This window comes from Psammomys obesus, unplaced genomic scaffold (assembly GCF_907164565.1).
Source record: "Psammomys obesus unplaced genomic scaffold, mPsaObe1.curated_primary_1811, whole genome shotgun sequence".
Lineage (NCBI taxonomy): Eukaryota > Metazoa > Chordata > Mammalia > Rodentia > Muridae > Psammomys > Psammomys obesus.
In genome coordinates, this window is record NW_026592509.1 from 2,901,976 (window position 1) to 2,922,619 (window position 20,644).

At 41.1% G+C, this 20,644-nt stretch overlaps 1 protein-coding gene across 3 annotated transcripts; it reads left to right on the top strand.

Annotated features, from left to right (window-relative positions):
• The first annotated feature begins 104 nt into the window (after nt 1-104).
• LOC129681586 (zinc finger protein 54-like) lies at nt 105-18,940 on the top strand. Of its 3 annotated transcripts, XR_008720858.1 has the most exons (5): nt 105-180; nt 13,016-13,112; nt 16,107-16,233; nt 17,080-18,234; nt 18,921-18,940. XR_008720858.1 is itself a non-coding variant. In XM_055613590.1 (4 exons), the coding sequence occupies exons 2-4, from the start codon at nt 13,083-13,085 to the stop codon at nt 18,138-18,140; spliced, it is 1,218 nt and encodes a 405-aa protein (XP_055469565.1). In that variant the 5' UTR covers nt 105-180; nt 13,016-13,082; the 3' UTR covers nt 18,141-18,441. The 3 variants fall into 3 exon arrangements, 1 of the variants encoding a protein (XP_055469565.1); XM_055613590.1 differs by lacking the exon at nt 18,921-18,940 and having other exon boundaries at nt 17,080-18,441; XR_008720860.1 differs by lacking the exons at nt 16,107-16,233; nt 17,080-18,234; nt 18,921-18,940 and adding an exon at nt 1,359-1,486 and having other exon boundaries at nt 13,016-13,039.
• Nucleotides 18,941-20,644: the final 1,704 nt, after the last annotated feature.

Sequence of the window (20,644 nt, forward strand, 5' to 3'; positions counted from 1 at the left end):
AGAAGGATGGGAATCTGAGTGGGGCAGAGGAAGTGGGTGGGAGGGAGTTGGAGGGCACGTGACCCGAACAGGTATGTGATGGGTGGGGGCAGAGGAGGCACGAGGAACGGAAGGAAGAAGGAGTTCCGACGCCCGCCATTCCCTCTGGGACCTGGGAAGCCTCCCCCTTCTGAGCCGGAGGTGCGGAGGGCGCAGGTTGGGTTCTCGGGGTTTGTGAAAACTCCCCTAAGGGACAGGTAGGGCCTGGGAGAGGCAGCAGCGCAGTGGCGGGAGCTTCAGCGCGGCTCGGGACTCTTCCCCGGTCGGAGTCGCTGCCGGCTGGTAGCAAGAGGGGACTGGACCTGCCTGTGGTCGGTTTCTCTGCTGCTCATAAACAAGCTGGCCTTGAAGCTGCTGTGCCTGGTCGATAAATTTCACATCCTGTGAACTGGGCTTCATGTTTTGTTTTCATTCATCTGCGGTTGCCAGTATATTTACGGAACAGTATCTCCTGGAGGACTTGCATTATCTGTCCTTTGCCATTGTAGCAATTGCAAGTCCCCTGGAATTTAAGTTCAGCTGCGCTTTCTAGCTTTACTGCTTTCCTAATCAAGAGAGTGGCGTTCGCCCCTGGGGGCTAAGCATCTCCACAGTACTTTTTAGACACTAGTCCACTGCAGGTGTGAAATACAGAAAGTGTATTTAGCAAGCTTTAAAGTTATGGCTGTGAGCATTAACATTTACTAAGCAAGCTTTTTGAAAACTTTTATTTTTCTTACATTGGTGTTCTGCTTCCATGTATGTCTGTGTGAGGGTGTCAGATCCCCTGGAATTGCAGACAGCTGTGAGCTGCCATGTGGGTGTTGGGATTTGAACCCGCATCCTTTGGAAGAGCAGCCAGTTCCCTTAACAGTGGAGCTCCCTAAGCAAACTTTTAAGTCCCCGTTTATCTTCCCTCTGAGATGTAAGCATACTAGGATGTAAATGCAGAAATATGTTTTTATATGTTTAATTTTGTATGCATGCCGTGAGAAAAGCAGGATACATTTTTTTTTACAGCTATAAAGCACTAGATTAGGACAAAAAAAATCTCTTAAATATTTCAGATCACTCAAGTATATGAGAAAATAATTTCTCTTCCTGTTCCAAGAAAAGCACACTTCTCATGGACCCATTGCCCAGTTGGCACTGTTTGCTTTGGTTTTGGCTTTGTTTTATTGAATAAGTGTCTCAATTCTGCCCTGTCTGGCTAAGAACCCACCAGGCATACCAGGCTGGTTTCACATGGGTTATCTGCCTGCTTCTACCTTCTGAGTGCTGGGATTAAAGCAGTGTAGAAACCCAAATGGCTTAAGCACTCCTTTATTTTTTAATTTCAGCATTTGTTGCTGGCCAGCGCTGTGACTGGACGCCTCTCAGGAGGAGGAGCGGGGATGCCTGGGCCCTGCTCAGCTGGCTTTGTACAGAGATTGGATGTTGCAGAGTTGCAGCATTCTGTCTGCTGTGGGTGAGAACAGTCTGCTTCTCAGGGTTCCTAGGAAAACTACTGTGTGAGTGTGTGAGCCTTCTGTGAGTGTGTGAGCCTTCTGTGAGTGAGTGTTCTTTTGGCTGTTTTAAGGCTTCTTTCAATTTGTCCCTTGACAAATTCAGAAACACCATGGTGTAAAATACTGTCATCCCAATCATTCCGTTCCATTTCTGCCCTTTTGTTTTGATGGAGCTGTGAGTAGAAGTTGTTGGACTCCAGTTACGCTGACTGAACTGTTCCCCAAGTATTTTCAGTATTCAGACACTGCATGACATTTGGGAAATCATTTGTAGATAATGTTATCTACTGAGCATAGAACTGTGTTAGAAATCCAGGAGCTTTCTGAAGAATCTCTTTCCCGTTGTGTAGGGCTCACTGATAAGCCAGATCTGCTCACTTTTGAAGCTCCCTGGAAGGTGGAGAGGAAGGAGGCAGAAGCAGATGTACCAGTTATTTTGGAAGGATTGAGTTAGGGGTGGTGAGAGGTTCAAGTGACACTGAAATGGAATGGGGAACAGGGGTTGCCATTTAATGCTTTTGCCCTTCCTGCTCTGAAGAGGACATGGGTTCAGTCTCAGCACCCACATGGTGCCTGACAGCCATCAATAACTGGTTCTGGGCTCTGATGCCTTTTCTGACCCCAGTGGCCACTTTTTATAGCATGCAACCTTTTAGTCAGTTTCAGGGTTTCAGCTCATCCATGAAGGTCTGTGGTTCATTATACAGTGGGAGAGAATCAGACCCAGCTGCATATTTTCTGTCTGCAGATACTTTTCCATCACTATTGTGTGGTGAAGTTGGCTTGTTTTGAAAGAGCTCATTTCTGTCGCACTGACTGTATCTGTTGCTCTACCTTGAGCTGTTTCTGCTTTTCTGCCACTCCCATGTTCTGTAGGCCCTGTTGCTCTAAAGTGTCACCTGGAATCACGGCTGGGATAATTCCGGCTCTGCTCTGTGTACCTAGGGTTGTGCTCAGGTTCTTTGTGCTGCTATGTACATTTAGTTTTCTATTTTTCTGAATGTTATTCAGTGTATTTTGTATTTTATAGGTAACTTTCCGATCCTTCTGCTTTAACGGTCTTTGTCCCCTCTTTGTCCTGATCCTTGGGACTTGAACCAGATCATAAGGATTTTCTCTTCATGGCTGTTCAGTCAGCAGCCACTCTTTTTTCTCCGTATGTGGTCAGTTAAGCGTCCCTGGAGTAACTGTTGCCCATTGCATAAAAAGGTTCTCTGACATAGGTTGAAAGCAGCACCAGGCTGTGTTGTGAACAGAATTTTGTAAAGGTAATTTGAGTATTTGTATGTGCAACAAAATGTCATGAGTGTGTTTCCTCCTGTGGCTTATTACCCTCCCAGTCTTAGGAACCCAAAGGAAGTAACCATCAAGCTATGAACCAGGAGGCAGCTGCACCGTGCAGTCTTGACACACACGGGATCAGCTGGTGTGTGTCTAAAATCTGAATGCCAAATTCAGTTCCTTCTGTCGCCCTGTGTGTTTCCAAACCAGCAATCCAGAGTGACACGGGTTTTGACTGGCCATCTTAAGTTAGTTTAACAGCATTTGCTGAAGAGCCTCAAATGCAGAAATTTTTCTAAGGGGCTAAATACGCCAGAAGTCACATAAGGTGCTGAAGTTCAAGGACAGGATATTGGTGGCAGACAGTAGGACACGGAAGGGCGCTGAGCAGGCAGTTGCTGATCTGTTCTGGTAGCTTTAATCTGCCCGTCTACATAAGGAGATTAGCATACAGGTGGGTAGCATCGTACAGGTAGCCCACATCTGGGTAAGGTGATTATTTCTGTAAAGATCTATTTCTTTATTTTACGTATATGAGTGCTCTATCTGCATGTATGCCTGCATGCCAGAAAAGGGTATCAGATCCCAGTATTGATGGTTGTGAGCTGGGACTTGAACTCAGGACCTCTGGAACAGCAGACAATGCTTTTAACCTCTGAGCCATCTCTCCAGCCCACTGGGTAAGGTACTAGCTTATACTGCACCTTTTGTTGCTATAGCTACCATTGGGGTATCTGAGATATTTTTTAGATATTATGGAGGTTTTAGTGGTCTGCTATTTTCTTACCCTCATCTATTAGAGTGTAGGTTTTAATGGTATAATTAAAAGATTATTATATCTGAGCTTTCTCTTATAGTTTTTGAAGTTGAGAATTGTATTTCTTGCCAGGAGGTAGTGCCACAGGCCTTTAATCCCAGCACTCAGGAAGCAGAGGCAGGCAGATCTCTGTGAGTTTAAGGCCAGCCTGGTCTTCATAGTAAATTCCAGGACAGCCAAAACTACACAGAGAAATCCTGTCTTAACCTCCCATCCCTCCAAAAAAAGTCATATTTTTTACAATTTGGAATAAGTTGCTGTTTGACCTTTGTTAACTCCTTTAAATTGAGATTTTTTTTTTAAAAAAACCCTTTCTTCTTCTAGATAACAATAGATGCACCATGCTGAGAAAGTGTGGACACCCTTGTCACTGTCCTGAGGAGATTGGACTCCTTCCAGTTTTCCTCATTTAGTGAAATGTGGGGTTTAGGTCTAGGTTTGTGGCTTCTGGTGTTTAGTCTGCTTAGGTATGTTTCGTATTTCCAGATTCTTTAAATCTTTGATAGTGAGCAGATGTGAAAATTTCCCTTAGGTGTTTATGGATATATCAACGTGATCATGTTCCTCCTGTTGCAGTCTAGATCTTTACAGTCTTACACTGAGAGATCTACACATGTTGAAAGTCTGTATCCCTCACCACTGCAGGGTACTATGGTAGTTCATTTTGGCGGTTCCTGTAACCTCAGAAGTGATTTCTGCTCTTGGCAGTAGTTTGGATTTCCAACATGAGTTAGAATAATGACTCACGTTGCCATTTCCTTAAACTCATTCCTGGGCATTTGGTCATACTGATTGTTTATAATTTTTGAGGGGGGGTGATTATGTAGCTGTCATTGTTGTGAAAATCAGTATGTGGACAAGACTAGCAGCGAATTTCGGTTACACTTGCCTCCACAGTTTCTGCCCTTCGAGCCTTCATTGTATTCACTTGTTTTTGTTAGTTTAGGTATACATTTGTTTTGGCAGTAGGTATGTTTGCGTGCCTGGTGCTTGTGGAGGTCAGAAGGGTGTTGGATTCCCTGGGAGAATAGTTACGGATTATTGTGAGCCCACGTGTTGGTGCTGGAACTCTAACTCAGGCAGTCTGGGAAAGCAGTGCGTGCTGTTAACTACCACACCAGTTTATTTCTTCACGTTAGCCATTCTAGTGAAGTGGAATGTCAGTTGTGTTCAGGTTTGTAATTCCCTCATGGCCGAGGATTATTAACACAGTAAATGAGGTTTTTGAGGCGCTCTGAAAGTTTTTGAGGCTACCGAGATGGGATATCCTAATTTGTCTCTCAACCTGCTCGTTATTGGTATATAATGAACTGGTGCTCTATGTATGGTAATTCTTTATTCTTGAGTATTGCTAAGGTATTTGTCGTGTACAAAGGTTTCTAGTGGTATCTTCAGGTCGGTTTCATAAACAATCACTCTTTTTGGAAACGGTGAATTAAATGTCTTCCTTTCCTACTGCATCTCCTTGTTTCTTTGTCTCTTTCAAATTTCTGTAGGTTGGCCTTTCATAACAATTATTACCTGTGTATGGGTAGTTGATCTGCATGTTGTATGCCTGTGCGCCACATCTGCAGTGCCCACAAATGCCAGAAGAGGGCAGTGGATTCCCCTGGAACCAGAGTTACAGATGGTTTATGAGCTGCCATGTGCTGCCGGGCCAGATTCTCAGTCTGGTGGTGCTTCTGGAAGAGCAGCACCCAGCCTCACTCCGGACTCTCTGGCTAGGTTTAAACTCTATATTAAATAAGACTGGGGAGAATATGAACTTTCTCTCGTTATATGCCAGGTCAGTACTGTACATTTTCTTCTTCCTGGACTGTAAGCCAAGATTGACACATAGACCCTTCGTTGTTTGTTTTTGGTTTTGAGACAGGGTTTTTCTCTGTGTAGCTTTGACTGTCCTGGAACTCAGTCAGTAGACCAGGCTGGCCTTGAACTCAGGGATCTGCCTGTCTCTGCTGGGATTAAAGACCTACCAACTCCTGGCCTACAGAGTTGTGCTGAGTTGTGTTTCATCTATTCCAACTTCTAATGGGAATTTTATGGTGAAGACTTATTGAAGCTTGGTAGATAAAGTTCTCTTCCAACTGAGATTTTGTGTCTTAGGGTTTGTAGTCTAGAAGCTAGTGATGGTGTTGTGGACACCATGTGGACATCCACCATGTGGATTACTGGTTATGCTGTTCTCCATTCCGCTGAGGGTTAGTGCTTTCTGTGTCGTACACCATAGGTTGCTTCCCAGCTCTCTGGTACTCATTTATTCCTCACATGAAATATAGTCTTGCCTGTGTCCTCGTGGATAATTCATGTTTGATTCTTTCCTCTGTATTTTTTCTTATTATTATCTAAAGAAGTTCTTAGTGAAAACATCCTGATTTTTCTCTTAAAAGTTTTATTTTGGCTCTCAAAATTCTGTTGTTGGTAAGTTTTGTATCATATTTTTGATATTAGAATAGTTACGGAGAATAGGTAGGGTATTTGCATTATCTGTGTCTTTTGTTGTTTTTGTTTTTGATGTTTGTTTTTGGCTGTTGTGGTTGTTACGACGACACTCCATGCTTCCTAATTTTCTCGCATTTTCAAGAGAGTGGCCTTTGCAACTATTGCTCCCTGGATAACCTGCACCATTATTGTGTCCTAATCTCTCTGTCACATTCCTGGTTTCTTCCCGGCAGTCCCTCTCTTATTTCATGTATGGTGTGGGATAGGCTTTAAGCTGTAGCCAGGCTGTCATCATGTGTTCATAAAGCCAATTGTGATGTATTATGACAGTATGAATTCTCATAAGTCACTCTCCATCCTTCAGCTCTTACATTATTCCCACCCTCTTCTGTACTAATCTCTGTTTGGAAGTGGTAGTGTCAATTTTCCATCATTGGCTGTTCACTCAACAATTTCCAAAATAACATTCCTGTGACAAACAAAGCTTCTGACCAAGGCTGGAAACAGCACCAGGCATGCTGTGAGGAGAGCTATTTGAAGGCAGTTTGAGTATTTTTTTTTCCACGTGTAGCAATCTTTCAGAAGTGGATTTTCTCCTAGACCCTCTCACTTTCCCAGTCATTGGCTTTTTGCCAGCTTTCCAGTGTCATCATCTTTCATCGATTTGTCCTCAGATGGAACCAGAAATCCTGTTGCCCATGAAACAGTCTTGGTTCTATTACACTCTTGACATTGCTTGCCTGGCAGGTTGGCACTGCGGCACACAGAAGCAGAGTGGGGCAGGCCCCGATGGTGCTCTCACCTGTTAGCCCATGGGACACTTTAAACAGTCTAAGTGCTACACCAGGGCTTCCATCCATTTTTAGACGCTGAGTGGTTTGCTGACTTTTCAGAATCTTCTGTTGTTACTTCTGTGGATATAAAAAAATTGATACTGTCTATGGGTTTTATATAGCTTATTAAGACAGTTATCAGATCTGAGCTTTCTCATGAAATATTTACAGCTCTCAGTTGCTGAGTTATGCTTCTTGTTTATTGGAAAAACTTGTGCTTGATAGTTTTATGTCAACTTGTCAGAAGCTGAAGTCATCTGAGAGGTGAGAACCTCACTTAACGTCCGTAAGATAGGTCTATAGCAAGCCTGTAGGGCATTTTCTTAATCAGTGATTGATGGTGGAGGCCAACCCAGGTTGTCGGTCCTAGGTTGGCGGTCCTGGATTCTATAAGAAAGCAGGCTGAAAAAACCTTGAAATGCAAGCCAGTCAGCAGCATCTCTCCATGGCCTGTGCACCAGCCGGGCCTCTAGGTTCCTGCCCTGCTTGAGTTTGTGCTCTGACTTCCTTTGATAATAAACAGTGATATGGATGTGTAAACTAAATAAACCCTTTCCTAACCAAGTTGCTTTTGGTCGTGGTGTTTCATCACACCAGTAGTAACCCTAACTAAGACAAATTAGACCAAGAGGTATCACTGCTATAAACCTGTGTTTGGGGTAGGATTGTGAAAGGATTTTGGAACTTTCTTTGGTCTAGAAGAACCATTGAGTGTTTCAAGCTTGGTAAGCTCTTCTGTGGGAGATTAAAAAATACGAACGTGAAAACAATGCAAACATTGGAGACCTGGCTTGTAAACTTGCAGAGGGAAGTTTTTAAGAGTCATTTAAAGACCATCAGGGCCATTTGCTATTTGTAGTTGAGAATCTGTGGTTCTGGTTATTTGGGGCTGAAGAATTAGCTGTGATTAACAGACTAGAACCACTAAAGGAAAACCGTCGCTTCACTGGGTCAGTTATGCTGATCAGCAGGAGCTAAGGAATTAGTGGTGATTAACAAGAGACCGGCATCACTGAGGTGACATTTTCTGGAAAGTGTGTCTTCAGGGTCAGCACACAGAAGCTGTGCTTCCGAGGAGGCTGAGGTTGTGCCAAGAACTTGCAGCTGAGCTTGGCAGTATAAAGGTTACCCAGGTGGCATTTGTTTTGAATGCCTGAAGAGATCACGGAGAGCAAGTTAGGCTTGGCACCGTGAGGAAGGTCTGGAGTCCCTGAAGAGAGCCAAGGAGGGGCCGTTGCAAGCCGGTTGCACTTTGACCCTACATTTTGGAGATGCAGTAAGACCCCCAAGAACAGCAGCGGTGGCGGTGGCAGAGTGGAGCCAGCGACACCTGTTATGTGTGCTGCAGATGGGGGAGCTGGAGGACTAACCCAAGTCTTCTGGATGAGCCCAGAAGGTGGTGTTTGGAGTCCAGATATTGGACATTGAGTGGTTTACACTGTTGGAGTTTGGTTTTGCTTTGATGTGGTTATAACTCCCCTGATACTTCCCTGTTGGACTAAGAAAGTATTTAACATACTTTAAATTTTACAAGGGTCCAGTCCATTGTGGGTGGGGCCATCTCTGGGCTGGTGATCCTGGGTTCTATAAGAAAGCAAGCCATGAGGTCCGAGTCAGTAAGCAGTACTTCTCCACAGCTTCTGCATTGACTTCTGCCTCTGGTTCCTACCCTATTTGAGTTTCTGCCCTGACTTCCTTCTATGATGAACAGTGATATGAAAATGTGAGCCAAATAAACCCTTTCCTCCCCAAATTGCTTTAGTAATTGCAATAGTAAGCCTAACTAAGACACTTAACCTTCTAAATTTTCTCCTTGGATAATTTAAAATTTTTCTCTGTCCTTGCATTGTGTTGAGATACCGAGGAGGGAGTGGGCGCTCTTGTCTCTGTTCTGATTAGAATGATGGCATCTGTCCTCGATTCATAAAACGTTAGGTTTAGGTTTTTGGCTCATTGTCTTCATATGCTGATGTATATTCCTTGTGTTCTCCCATTCTTCAGAGCTTCTGTACCGAGCCAATGTGACATTTTGCCACAGACCTTTCATGGATCTACTAACATTGTTTCTTCCCTGAGTTGACATATTTTGTGCCTTGAATCGATTGGTTTGTAGGTGTTTAAATAGTCTTGCATCTTGGCATGAAATCAACAGTTCTTAGAATCTCTTTTTCATGTTCATCTTGGCAACTGGTCAGTGATTTTTATCTTTGCATGTATTTGTCCTAATCTGCTTTGTATATTAAGGTGTGATTGCTATTCTTGATTGTCAGTTTGACTGGATCTGGGACTAACGCACAAAATGGAATGTGCTTGCTCACTCTCTTTCTCTCTCTCTTTCTTTCTTTCTTTCTCTCTCTCTCTCTCTGTGATTTTTGCTTAATTTGAAATGGGAAGATCCACTTCTAATCTGGATCTTTTAAGCTGGGGGAAAAATCAGGCCTTTAATCCAGATCTACAATGTACCTTGCCTCTTCTGGAAGACATGGAGGAAGGAAGCTTGCTCTTTTGCCTGCTTTCTTTCGCATTGCTAGCAAGTCTGTTCCTTCACAGGCATTAGAGACTACTTCTTTGAGATTCTAAGATACCGATGACCAGCTAAGACATCCAGTCTTGCCAACTGGGCAACTACTGAATTCTTGGATTTTCTGTTCACAGTCAGCCATTGTTGGATTAGCTGGACTGCAGCTTCTGAGTCATTCTTCCCTTTCTCTCTAATAGAGAGATTCCTTCTATAAGTTTGGTTACTCTATAGAGAACCCTGACAAATATAATTTTCTTTTCCTTTGTCCCCTGGTTTTTGTTAGATAGGATAGGTGGAGCTATGAATTATATCTGTTTCCTTCATCAAAATTGAAAATTTCTACCTCTTGCTTCATGTTGTAGATGTCAGAACTAAAACTTGATTTTCTTCTTATTGTTGTAATTTTTTGGTGATAGTATTAATATCCCAATTCACTTAGTTGCCATTCTTCTGGCTTAACTCACTGAGTATCTTTTGAATTCTTAGTGTAATTAATAAATATTCATGGTTGACTCTGAGAGAATTTCATATTTCATTTACCTAGATTCTCTGAAAACTTTCTTGACTATTATTTAAAATTGATCATTTAAGATATTTGCACCTATTTGTTATTTCCACATAGTGAAAAAGAGTAGAGCAGTTCCCTCAAGCCATGAGAGGCGAACATAGCATTGGGTGATTCCATGACCTTGTATGATCAAATGGAATGAAGTTAGTTTTAAGTTTCATCTCCTCTCCCTTTGTTACTCTAAAACACTTGAGCGTTTGCTACGTATGTCCATCCCCTATCAAGAGAACTATGTGGGATGACACAAAGTATGATCAGTGTGATACAGACGTAGACCTACCTACATGTGTAGTTATGCCATGGTTATGAGGGCATTGTTCAGTAAGAGTATCCAGGATTATGACACATGGATGAACACGAGATGTGAGTGTGTGTGTGTGTGTGTGTGTGTGTGAATTATGTCTCTTTCTAAATTAGCCTGTTAGGCATTTATTTCAATTTCACTTCCTTAGCTACCATCCTTTATGTACTTTTCTGACCTTTGCAGCTGGTACTCCATGAAATGTCTGTCATTTTTTCCGGGTTATTCTTTTGTGCTCCCGGAATCTCGGAATCTTTCAGATAGTGTTTGTTTATTTCTGAATTAGTAAGCATTTAATCATGTTTGGGTCTAGCACCTTTAACATTTCAGGTTTTTCAGGAAGGCCTTTGAAATAGTTTGTGTTGATTTTTGTGTAGGGCAAGAGGTATGGCTCTAATATCACTCTTCTGTACACGGACAATCATTTTCCCAGCACAAAATGTTCAAAGGAACTCTCTTATTCTAAGTTTGTCTTTGACATATTGGCCTTACTTTACTCTGCTGTGAGTTTATTTCTGGATTCTTGTTCAGTTTTCTACATATTTCTTCATGTGCAGCATCATGCTGTCTTTGTCCTTGCGCCTCTGTAATATGAAGTATGATCAGGTCTTGTGATACTCTCAGGAATATTCTTTTCTTAGGTTTAATTTTTATATGTGTGATTTTCCTGTGTCCACGTGATTGTTTTCAGGCAGGTCTGACCTGGGGCTCCGGTATCAGCATGGCCTCTGGTAGAAGAGTGGGCTTCTCCCAGAGCTGTGTGCCAGGAAATAGTTTTGTATTATACCAAGTGTTGTATTTCCCCCTGGCGTCTGTAAGGAGTTTTATCATTAAAAATGAGTTTGGTGCTTTAATTTTCTACCTATTCTTCCTTTTTATCCTTTGTCTTCTTCAAATTTATCTATCTCTTTTCTCTTCTTTTGGTTTTGTTTTTTGTTTGTTGTTGTTTTTTGTTTTTTTTTTCAAGATAGGATTTCTCTGTGTGTAGTAGCCCTGGTTGTCCTGAGACTCACTCTATACATTAAGCTGGCCTCAAACTCACAGAGATCCTTTTGCCTTTGTTTCCTGAGTGCTGTGATTAAAGGTGTGGGCCAATCTCTCTAGCTCCCTTTATGGCTCTGGATTCACTAAGACTGATGAGTATGGCATCTCCTCTCCTTGGTTTTCTGCTAGTGCTGCTCAGTTTTCTCTGCAGCGTACTGTTGACGTAGGAATAACATGCATGCCTCTTACTTGGTGATCCGGGTTACATTTTTTTCCTAGTACCTTTAGGATGTGTTGGGGGTTGGTCTGATGCTTGTATTTTGGTGCTAATTTCTGGCCCTCAAGATCTGGTTACTGCCCAGATACAGTATCCTTGTTGTGTAAACTTGCCTAAGGCATTATTCTTGATTAATAAAAAAGGCCACACCTGGGCAGGGCAAAAGGAAGTAGGTATGTCTAAGGTTCCCTGGCTTTGCAGACAGGAGAATAAAGGAGAGGAGACAGCAACCAGGAGCAGCAAGGGGGAAGGACTCCAAAAACGTCATGGAAAATGAATGATGCAGATGAAGGATAAGCAAGTATTTATAAGATTATTGATGGGAGGTGGCCCAGGTAAGAATGGTTAAGGCAGGTGGCATTGGATGGGGGCTAGGAGGTAGATAAGTGTTTTTGTTGTTTTTCAACTCTTTTATTTATTTACATTTCTTACATCTGTCTCTCCCTACTCCACCCCAATCCCTTCCAACACCCCAACACCAGGAAGGAGAGAAGGGTTAGGAGAGGGGGCGTAGTTTTCTTAGCTGCTTCCTGATTATTAGGGTCGTTGGGTTCCTTAGAGCCAGTCCAATCTTTGTTTCACGAGAACTCCAACTTCTTGTCTCACAACAGCAACCAGGAGCAGCAAGGGGGAAGGAGGCGCAGCCTTGTTCTTTCTCGGTGCTTCCCACTCAATAGGATCTGGCATTTATTCTCTCTCTAGAGTTCTCAGATTTAAACTATCACAGCTGGCAAAGAGCTCCTGTCAGAGCCCACACGAAGCAAATAGGCTGCTGCTGTGGACCATCTGAATCAGCCCCATATCCCACACCTGGGACCAAAACAAAAACATGTTTATATCCACAACAGGTGAGGTTATTGAGACAGCGTAGGTGGAATTATTTGCCCAGCCCATGGTGTTACACAGCAATTACAAAATCTAACGGGTGTCTGTGTCTTATTGATTATGATAGTGGGTTAAATAATACCACTATAATAATTATATAGCTAATAATAAACATACAGCCCAACACTGATTTATTAATACAAGGAAGTTTATCACAAAAATCTATTGCACTGTGTCTTTTTACATTTTCATTTCTACTGAGATTTTCATACACAGGGCTTTTTATTTGTTATGTGGTTATTTTTTTAATGTGTTTGGTAAAATTACTATTAGTATTTTTCTTTCCTTCTAGTAGGCAATAGTGTTTTGCTGGTTTTGTGTGCTGGACATAGTCTGTTGCTTCCCAGCTATTTCATAACCTTCTTCAAGTGCCCTTTATTAAGAACCTGTGTTTCTGGGTGCAGTGATGAGGATCACAGTTAATTTTTTCCCTGCTCTAAATATACTCTTCCATTCTCCTCTCTGTAGAAATGTTGACAAGACCTTTATATCACTTTGATTTGAGGGTCTCTTTTTGTGGTTTGGCATCATTTGTAACAGAGTTGGATTAATGTTGGTTTTGTATTGTTGTCCCCTGAAGGTGGAATTTCAACCAGAGTTCCGGTCTTTGCTTCTGAGACAGAAACTCAGAGAAAAGCGACTGAGAAATGGTTCCTTCTCTGGTAAATGTGCCCCAGGTCAGTGTCATGTCTAGATTTCTTTGAAAACTGTTTTTATATTAAAACCATTCATTCTTTTAATTTTCTGCCTCTGGTAATGTCATCTAAAGTGTCATTTTCTTGTGTGTGTGTGTGTGTGTGTGTGTGTGTGTGTGTGTGTGTGTGTGGTGTTTTTCTTCTTCTCTGATAACCAGGACTCAGGATTAAATCTTTCAGTTTTGATACATACTTAGCTCAGCCACATTCCATTGTATCTTCCCTTGATTGATACACTTTTCATGGACTTAAGACTGCAGTTCTGAATGATTCCATGGTAAATGATGCTCAAAGAACTGCATTGATTCCCAGTTTCTAGAGAAGATGGACTGAAGTCCTTATTATTAGTGAGGAAGGTAGGTCTCATGTGCTTATATTTTAGGGATGGTCAGATCCCCAGAACCAGGCTTATGAAAGTGGACATGCAAATTCTTACAGCTTTTGGTGACATTACTGAGCAATTTGTGGAAAAAAATAGAATTAGGAGGAACAAACTGTCTTGAATCTTAATAAATACTTATTTATTTAGGTTTATAATGTAACCCTCAGTAAACATTTCAGCACCCTGGAGAGCATCAAGATGGAAGGAGCATGTTGCTTGCTCTTGCCCTAAAACTGATCTTTCTGTGAAAAGATGTACATTACAAAAAAGCAGATTTTCTCCTTGCTGGTGGGTTGGCACCGGAGATCTATTTGTCTCAGGAAAGGTGCTGCTCATATCCTGCTCCTTATTCCAGTGTTCAGTCTTAAGTCTCAATGGACAGATCAGTGTGTTCTCTTTGTCTTTTGTTTTATTTTTCCAGCAGGGTGTATGTACTGCTGGTCCCACCTCTGTATAGCATTATGTGGAATATCCCAGTAAGAATATTCTAGAGAGCACAGACTTTGTGCTGTGCATAAGCCATCAGCTTTCAAGCATAAGCCAATGTCCATATTAGGGACTTTGCTCTCTTTTTTCCTTTATGAGGAGGAAGGCTCCTCCACCCTACGTCTGTCATTTCCCTAAAGTTGTGTATTAATTACATAGGTTGTATTTCTGAAGAGCGCTTGGGATGGACAGGTTTTATTTACCTGTGAGAATTCATCTGTGTGTTTTCATGTGTACTGCACGCCTGCGTGCTGTTTATGGGTGCGTGAGGACGGCCCCAAAACCTGGGCAGTGCAGTGAGCTGCCGTGTGTGTAGAGAAAATTAAAATGGGTTTCTCTGCAGGAACAGCAAGTGTCGTTTACATCAAGCTATCTCTCTGCCCCTCAGTCTTCCATTTCTGATTCACAACAGAGCCAGTATATAAACTGTTGTTTTCCAGTTTTTGAAAAATAAAGGAAGATTCGTAATTGATACTTATCTATGCAACCTAAAATCCTGTTAGATGATTGAGTTCAAGTAGTGAGAAAGAGGTGAATTTATAAGATTTAAATTTTCTCCTCCTCTCTTCCTCTTCCGCTTCTACTTCTCCCCCCCTTTTTTTTCTCCCTAAGACAGGGTGTCTCTTTGTAGTCTTAGATCTCCTGGAACTTGCTTTGTAGTCCAGGCTGGTCTCAAACTCACAGAGATCTGTCTTCCTGTGCCTCCTAAGTGCTGGGATTAAAGGCATGTGCCTAGCTAAGATTCAGATTTTCAATTGAGCCAATTTCTTTCTTTTTTTCTTTTTACTTAAAGTAAGCCAATTTCATAAACAATTTTATATAAAGAATTAATGAAAACTTAGCATAATTTTCACTCACCTTAATACATTTGTTTCAATCACAGATAATCTGTCTACTTTATCTGAATGAATTTTCACACAGGTCATTTAGTTACAGATATCTTTCTAACTATTCTACAGTGAAGCCCCATATGGAATTTCTGAAATTGTTATTCATCTGTATCAGTTGCATGGATTTTTAGAAAAATTTAGATAATATTAATGCTGTCTATTGCTCTTTTTCCTAATTACTTCATGGTTATAATAGTCTTACAAATTCACAAAATATTTGGGTTTTTTTTTGTTTGGAACATTGGTTGTATGTAGTGGTGCTTTATACTCCTTACAGTTAAAAAAAAGACTATTTGACTTTTGATTCATCCATAAATTCTGCATTCCATATTTGTTCTAAAAAAGGTATAGCACTTACATATGCCTCAGTATCTGAACTGAGCGTTTTAGAATAGAGTCAGAGGAGAGCCAGCTGCAGACAGAATTGGTCTAGTGTCCGTATTTGAGCAAGATTGACAGTTGCAGAATTTGGAAGCACATCATAACTTGGAATTTGGAAGTTTGTTCATCATAACTTTGCCATCTGAGAGGAGACACTGTGATCCTGTTTGATATCAATACAGCCTTTGTAGAATTACATTTCTGCATCCAGACCTCAAATCTATATCTTACATTCCCTACAGGCTTGCTGATTGTGAGAGTATATAATGTCATCTTGTTTTCACAGAGATAGGAAATAAAGTATAGAGTATGACTGTTCTAGAAAGTAGCCCTTTTTTGCTTTGTTTTGTCTTTCCAGACAGGTTTTTTTTTGTGTGTAGCCCTGGCTGACCTGGCCTCGAACTCACAGAGATCCGCCTGCCTCTGCCTCCCTAGTGCTGGGACTAAAGGTGTGTGCCACTGTGCCTGGATGAAAGTATCCTTTATCAAAATTAACTTTCATTTTTACCTCTGAAAATATTTGCTTTGATGTGTGCATGAATGTTATGCTTGCAGAATTCAGAAGAGAGCATCGGACCTGATGGAACTCAAGTTAAGATCTGTTGTTTAGTACCATGTGGGTGCTGGGAACCACCTGTGAGTTCTCCGGAAGAGCAGCTAGTGCTCTTTACTTATGAACAACCTCTGCAGCACTTCTAAAAACTTTGGTCCTTGAATAATTGCCACACCTTACCTATATCACAAAAGTGGCTCTAATTCCTTAGGTCTCTTTTACCCAGGAAAACTTTTTTTCCGCTCCCCAGAAATACATGGTAAACAGAAAAATTCCCATTACAGGGTCCGTTGACGTTCAGGGATGTGACTGTGGACCTCTCCCAGGAGGAATGGGAATGTCTGGACTCCGCTCAGAGAGCTTTGTACATGGATGTGATGTTAGAGAATTACAGCAATCTAGTCTTTGTAGGTAAGAGTGCTCCTCTTGTAGAATCCCTGACTCAGCTTTTGTCTTTACCTACTTTTAATGCATGTAAACTATAAAAAAGGGGGAATTCTGATAATGAACATAACTTTTTCATGGTGCTTCTTTTACTTTTTTTGTTGTTGTTATTCTCTGCAAGAGTAATCAATGCTATATTCCGTGCAGTCTCGCCAGCACTCGTATGTAGTTTTTATGGAAAAATATAAAACTAAAAAATTAAATATTCAGACCACGGAAAGGCATTGCAGTACACTTATTAATTGGACTATTTTGATTTTACTATTGAGTTAAACTATTTATAATTTTAAAGATTGAGGTATTTTAAAATAAAGACCATTTGGCAGTAAGCATGTTGTTTTGTTTGTTTGTTTTTTGACATACAGTCTCCATAGTCCTGGCACAGCATGATTTTAACCCTAGCACTAGGGTGAGTTTCAGGAGAACCTGGTTTACATAGTATGTTCCTATCTAACGAAGGCTACATAAAGGACTGTTTCAAAATATAAACATCAAGAAAATAGACAAACATCCTTCATATGACTCTTCAGAGAGCTGCTCTCTCAAAGTTCATTATTGCTCTATTACCCTCTGAAAGGTAGGTAGTTTAGATAAGAACAAGAAAACAATAGCATTGGTCTCTTTGGTTTGATAGACATCAGAGGTTCTTCTGAGCATCCATTTAATAATAGTGAAACACAAAAAGCTTCTGCTGAGAGCTCTACCCCTAAGAATTTCTATTTTACTTGCCTTAGAGAACATAAGGAAACATCAGTTATTGAATCTGTTATCATGTATCTATCCATATTATCCATAATTGTGCTAAATTTCCAGAAAACCACCGCATATATGGAAAATATGAAAAATCCCTCTTTCAAGGCCCAAAGCATATTATCTGTCCGCATGTGAATATCCAAGAGAAGTCTTATAAATGTAATGAGCCTGGCAAACTGATTCATGAATCTTCCCAGTGTATACCTCATGACACAAGTGATACTGCAGGAGGCTACAATCAGTACAGAAGTGGTAAGCACAATGATGCTTCTATTGACTCCGCAACAATAAGCAGACGTAAAAGTAGAGACTCCAGAGACAAACCTTACAAGTTTAAAGACTGTGTAAACTGTTCAAGTTTGTTTCCCATCATCAGTCAAAATCAAAGAATCTGCTCAACCCTCAGTACTCACCAGAGAAATTCCCAAGAGAAACTCCACAGATGTAAAGCTTGTGGCAAGTGCTTTTATCAGCTACCTCAGGTTAAATACCATTTCAAAACCCATACTGGAGAGAGACCTTATAAATGCAGTGAATGTCACAAATGCTTTAGCCAGCTCACACACCTGAGAAGCCACCAGACAATTCATACAGGGGAGAAACATTACAAATGTAACGAATGTGGCAAAAGCTTTAGCCGGCTGACATACCTGAGAACCCATCAGAGAATTCATACAGGAGAAAAGCCTTATCAATGTAGTGAATGTGACAAATGCTTCATCCAGAAGGCCCAACTTACAATACATCAGAGAATTCATACGGGAGAAAAACCTTACAAATGCAGTGAATGTGGGAAATTCTTTACCTGTTGCTCAGGCCTTAGAAAACATCAGAGAATTCATACAGGAGAGAAACCTTACAAATGCAGTGAATGTAAGAAATCCTTTACCAGTGGCTCAGATCTTCGAAGACATCAGAAAATTCATACTGGAGAGAAACCTTACAAATGCAGTGTTTGTGACAAATGCTTTATTCAGAAAGTCCAACTTAGAATACATCAGAGAATTCATACAGGGGAGGAGCCTTACAAGTGCAGTGAATGTGTTAAGGTCTTTACCCACCTCTCAGGTCTAAGAAAGCATCAGAAAACTCATAGTAGGGAAGTCTCCATTAGTAAATAATGTGGCAAGTGCTTTATCCAAGTTCTGTTCTTAGGAACCATTGCAGGATCCACAGTAAAGAATCATTATGAACATGAGAAACTTCTGAATTCCTGTAAGTAATGTTCAAATCTTAGAAAACAACAAGGAAAAATTATTAAAATGTTACAGTGTGGGAAATTTTTCATTAAAACATTCTGTCTTTTCAACCTGAAATACTTCATAATAAAGACAATATGGAAAGGCCTGAAGAATGTGCTGTTCTGTAGCAGTTTCCTGAAGACAAGATGATTAAGACAGGAAATAAAAACCCCAAAAATGATTTCAGGAAGTCTCTGGAACTGACAAGATTCACTCTGCTTAACTTCCATGAAGAAACTCAGATAATTCATGCTATTTTGAAGGGGTTTGGCAAACTGAACCACCAGGGCAGGGGGCCCTTTAACCAGTAGACATGCCTACATGTGTGTAGTGTGCTTCATGTGTCCAGGGTTCATAAGTGGTATTCCACGCTGGGGTGGAGTTTCTTGATGACAACTGTCTTTGAGTCCATTTTGCTCCTGTAAGCACCTTTCCCCATGTTTCTGTAAATACTATGAATAAAGCCCATTGGTTCAACGAGATGGACTTAATGGCATGCATACCTTGTTGCCATTCCCATTTTGGGTGAGTAGATGCATATGAATGATCTCTCCCCAGAAAATTAATGTTAAATAGAAAGCATTTGGTTAACCAAAGCAGGGAAGACTGTGTTCACTTTCCCTGTCTTACTGTCATAGTAATACTTGGTTTTGTTAAAAGGGCTCAACTGTGGAGATTTAAGGACTCAAAGAGAAGAGGCTGCTCCATCTTCCTTGCATTCATAGAGAAGAGAGTGAGGTTTATAAGGGGACAAATGAAGATACAGCTCCAAAGCCGGCAGTGACCGGGGCAGTAAATGGGGCTGTGTCCATGCGTGACCCTCTGTACTTTGCTGCCTGTGGACAGATACTGAATACCACTGTGCTTTCCTCATGTCCTGCTGTACCTCAGAAATTCTGCTCTAAGCCCCAAGAAGTTAAATGAATTTCAGTTCTTTTTGTTAAATCCTTTTACATGGTGCTAATACTGTAGACATATCAGAAAAATAATGATGAAATAAAACTCAAAATGTATTAATAAAGACATACTCAACTATATGAATCTATTTGTACAAGTATCAAACTCCGAAGCTTTAAAGAGATAACCTGTGAACAAGACGACATGTGCATAATCATGTAGAACTTAATATTAGTGGTTGCTTTTAAATTGTGTTGCAGTTTCTCACTTAACCCAGGCAGCATCCAAATAATTGAGACTGGACTATTATATTTATCTGACAAGCTTTAATGGCACAAGAACTAAGTATTAATCTTTTTTCACCCTCTAAGCGAATCTGGCTTTTTCCCAGCATAAATCCCTAAGATATTTCATGGCTTTCTCAGCTCCAGCTGCTCCCTCCTGTTGTCTCCTGGACCTCAGAATCCCCACATTCTTCCCTCCTCCTCTGGCTGGCAGGAAGTCCAGCCCTATTCTCTCCTCTGCTCAGTCATTGGCTGTTAAGCTTCTTTACTGACATATCAGGGAATAGTTAGAGAGCAATGTTTACACAGCACTGAGACAGGAGATTCTCAGAACAAGGATTGCAACCAGATCCGCAGGCACAGAAGTCAGCATCTGAATCTTTACACAGTGCACGGTAATATGCCTACAGCTTAGAATTCCTCAAGGGGGGTCCTGGAAGATCATTTTGAAGTACAGAAAAAAGGATGTGTGTTGGTATAATGTTCTTTTAAAATGTATACTCCTTACCCTTGTTCATTCAAATGCTGATTCCCCCGCAAACATACATACACTCTCTGGTTTCAATCTGGATATTGCATTGTGATACTCATTCTAAGCATCCTGTCTCAACTCTTGTGTAAACAGACCAAAATAAAGCAACTAGACACAATGTTGAGCTGGGAGGAGCCAGAGGACAGGAAATGAGTGGGAGGAGCTAAAGGGCAGGAAATGAGTGGGAGGAGAATGAGGAGAGAGCTGGAGGAGAGATCCTGGAGGATGTGGAGCATGAACCAGACCTAAGATTTCACAAAAAGCAAGTATAATGTGGGAAATCTAAATGTTAGGAAACTATTAGGGCTTGGAGGTTTAGGATGGAGTAACTATTGCCCAGCATTGTGTTCTAGGTTAACTAAATAAACCCAGTGTCTGTGGTGATTTGGTTATACAGCTGCTTAGGATTAACAGCAGTGTTACCAGAAGATAAATCAATAGTAAATATTAATCGTCACCTACAACAGATGTGGAAGTAGTCCAGTGCCAAAGCACTCTTGAAATATTGATACTTGTGATGGCTATTTTGGGTTGTCAGTTTGACCATATAATTAATTAAAACCTAAAAATGGAGGGGCACACCTGAGAGCCTTTTCTTTAATTTGGAGTGGAAAGATCTACTTCTAATCAAGATCTTTAAGGTGGAAAGACCCACCTATAATCTGAGCCAA

Excerpts from the sequence above, each read along its gene's own strand:
- LOC129681586 (XM_055613590.1), top strand. The coding sequence starts at position 13,083 with ATGGTTCCTTCTCTGGTAAATGTGCCCCAG. Across the intron at positions 13,113-16,106 it reads CTCTGGTAAATGTGCCCCAG|GGTCCGTTGACGTTCAGGGA; the intron begins GTCAGTGTCATG and ends TTCCCATTACAG. Across the intron at positions 16,234-17,079 it reads CAGCAATCTAGTCTTTGTAG|AAAACCACCGCATATATGGA; the intron begins GTAAGAGTGCTC and ends CTAAATTTCCAG.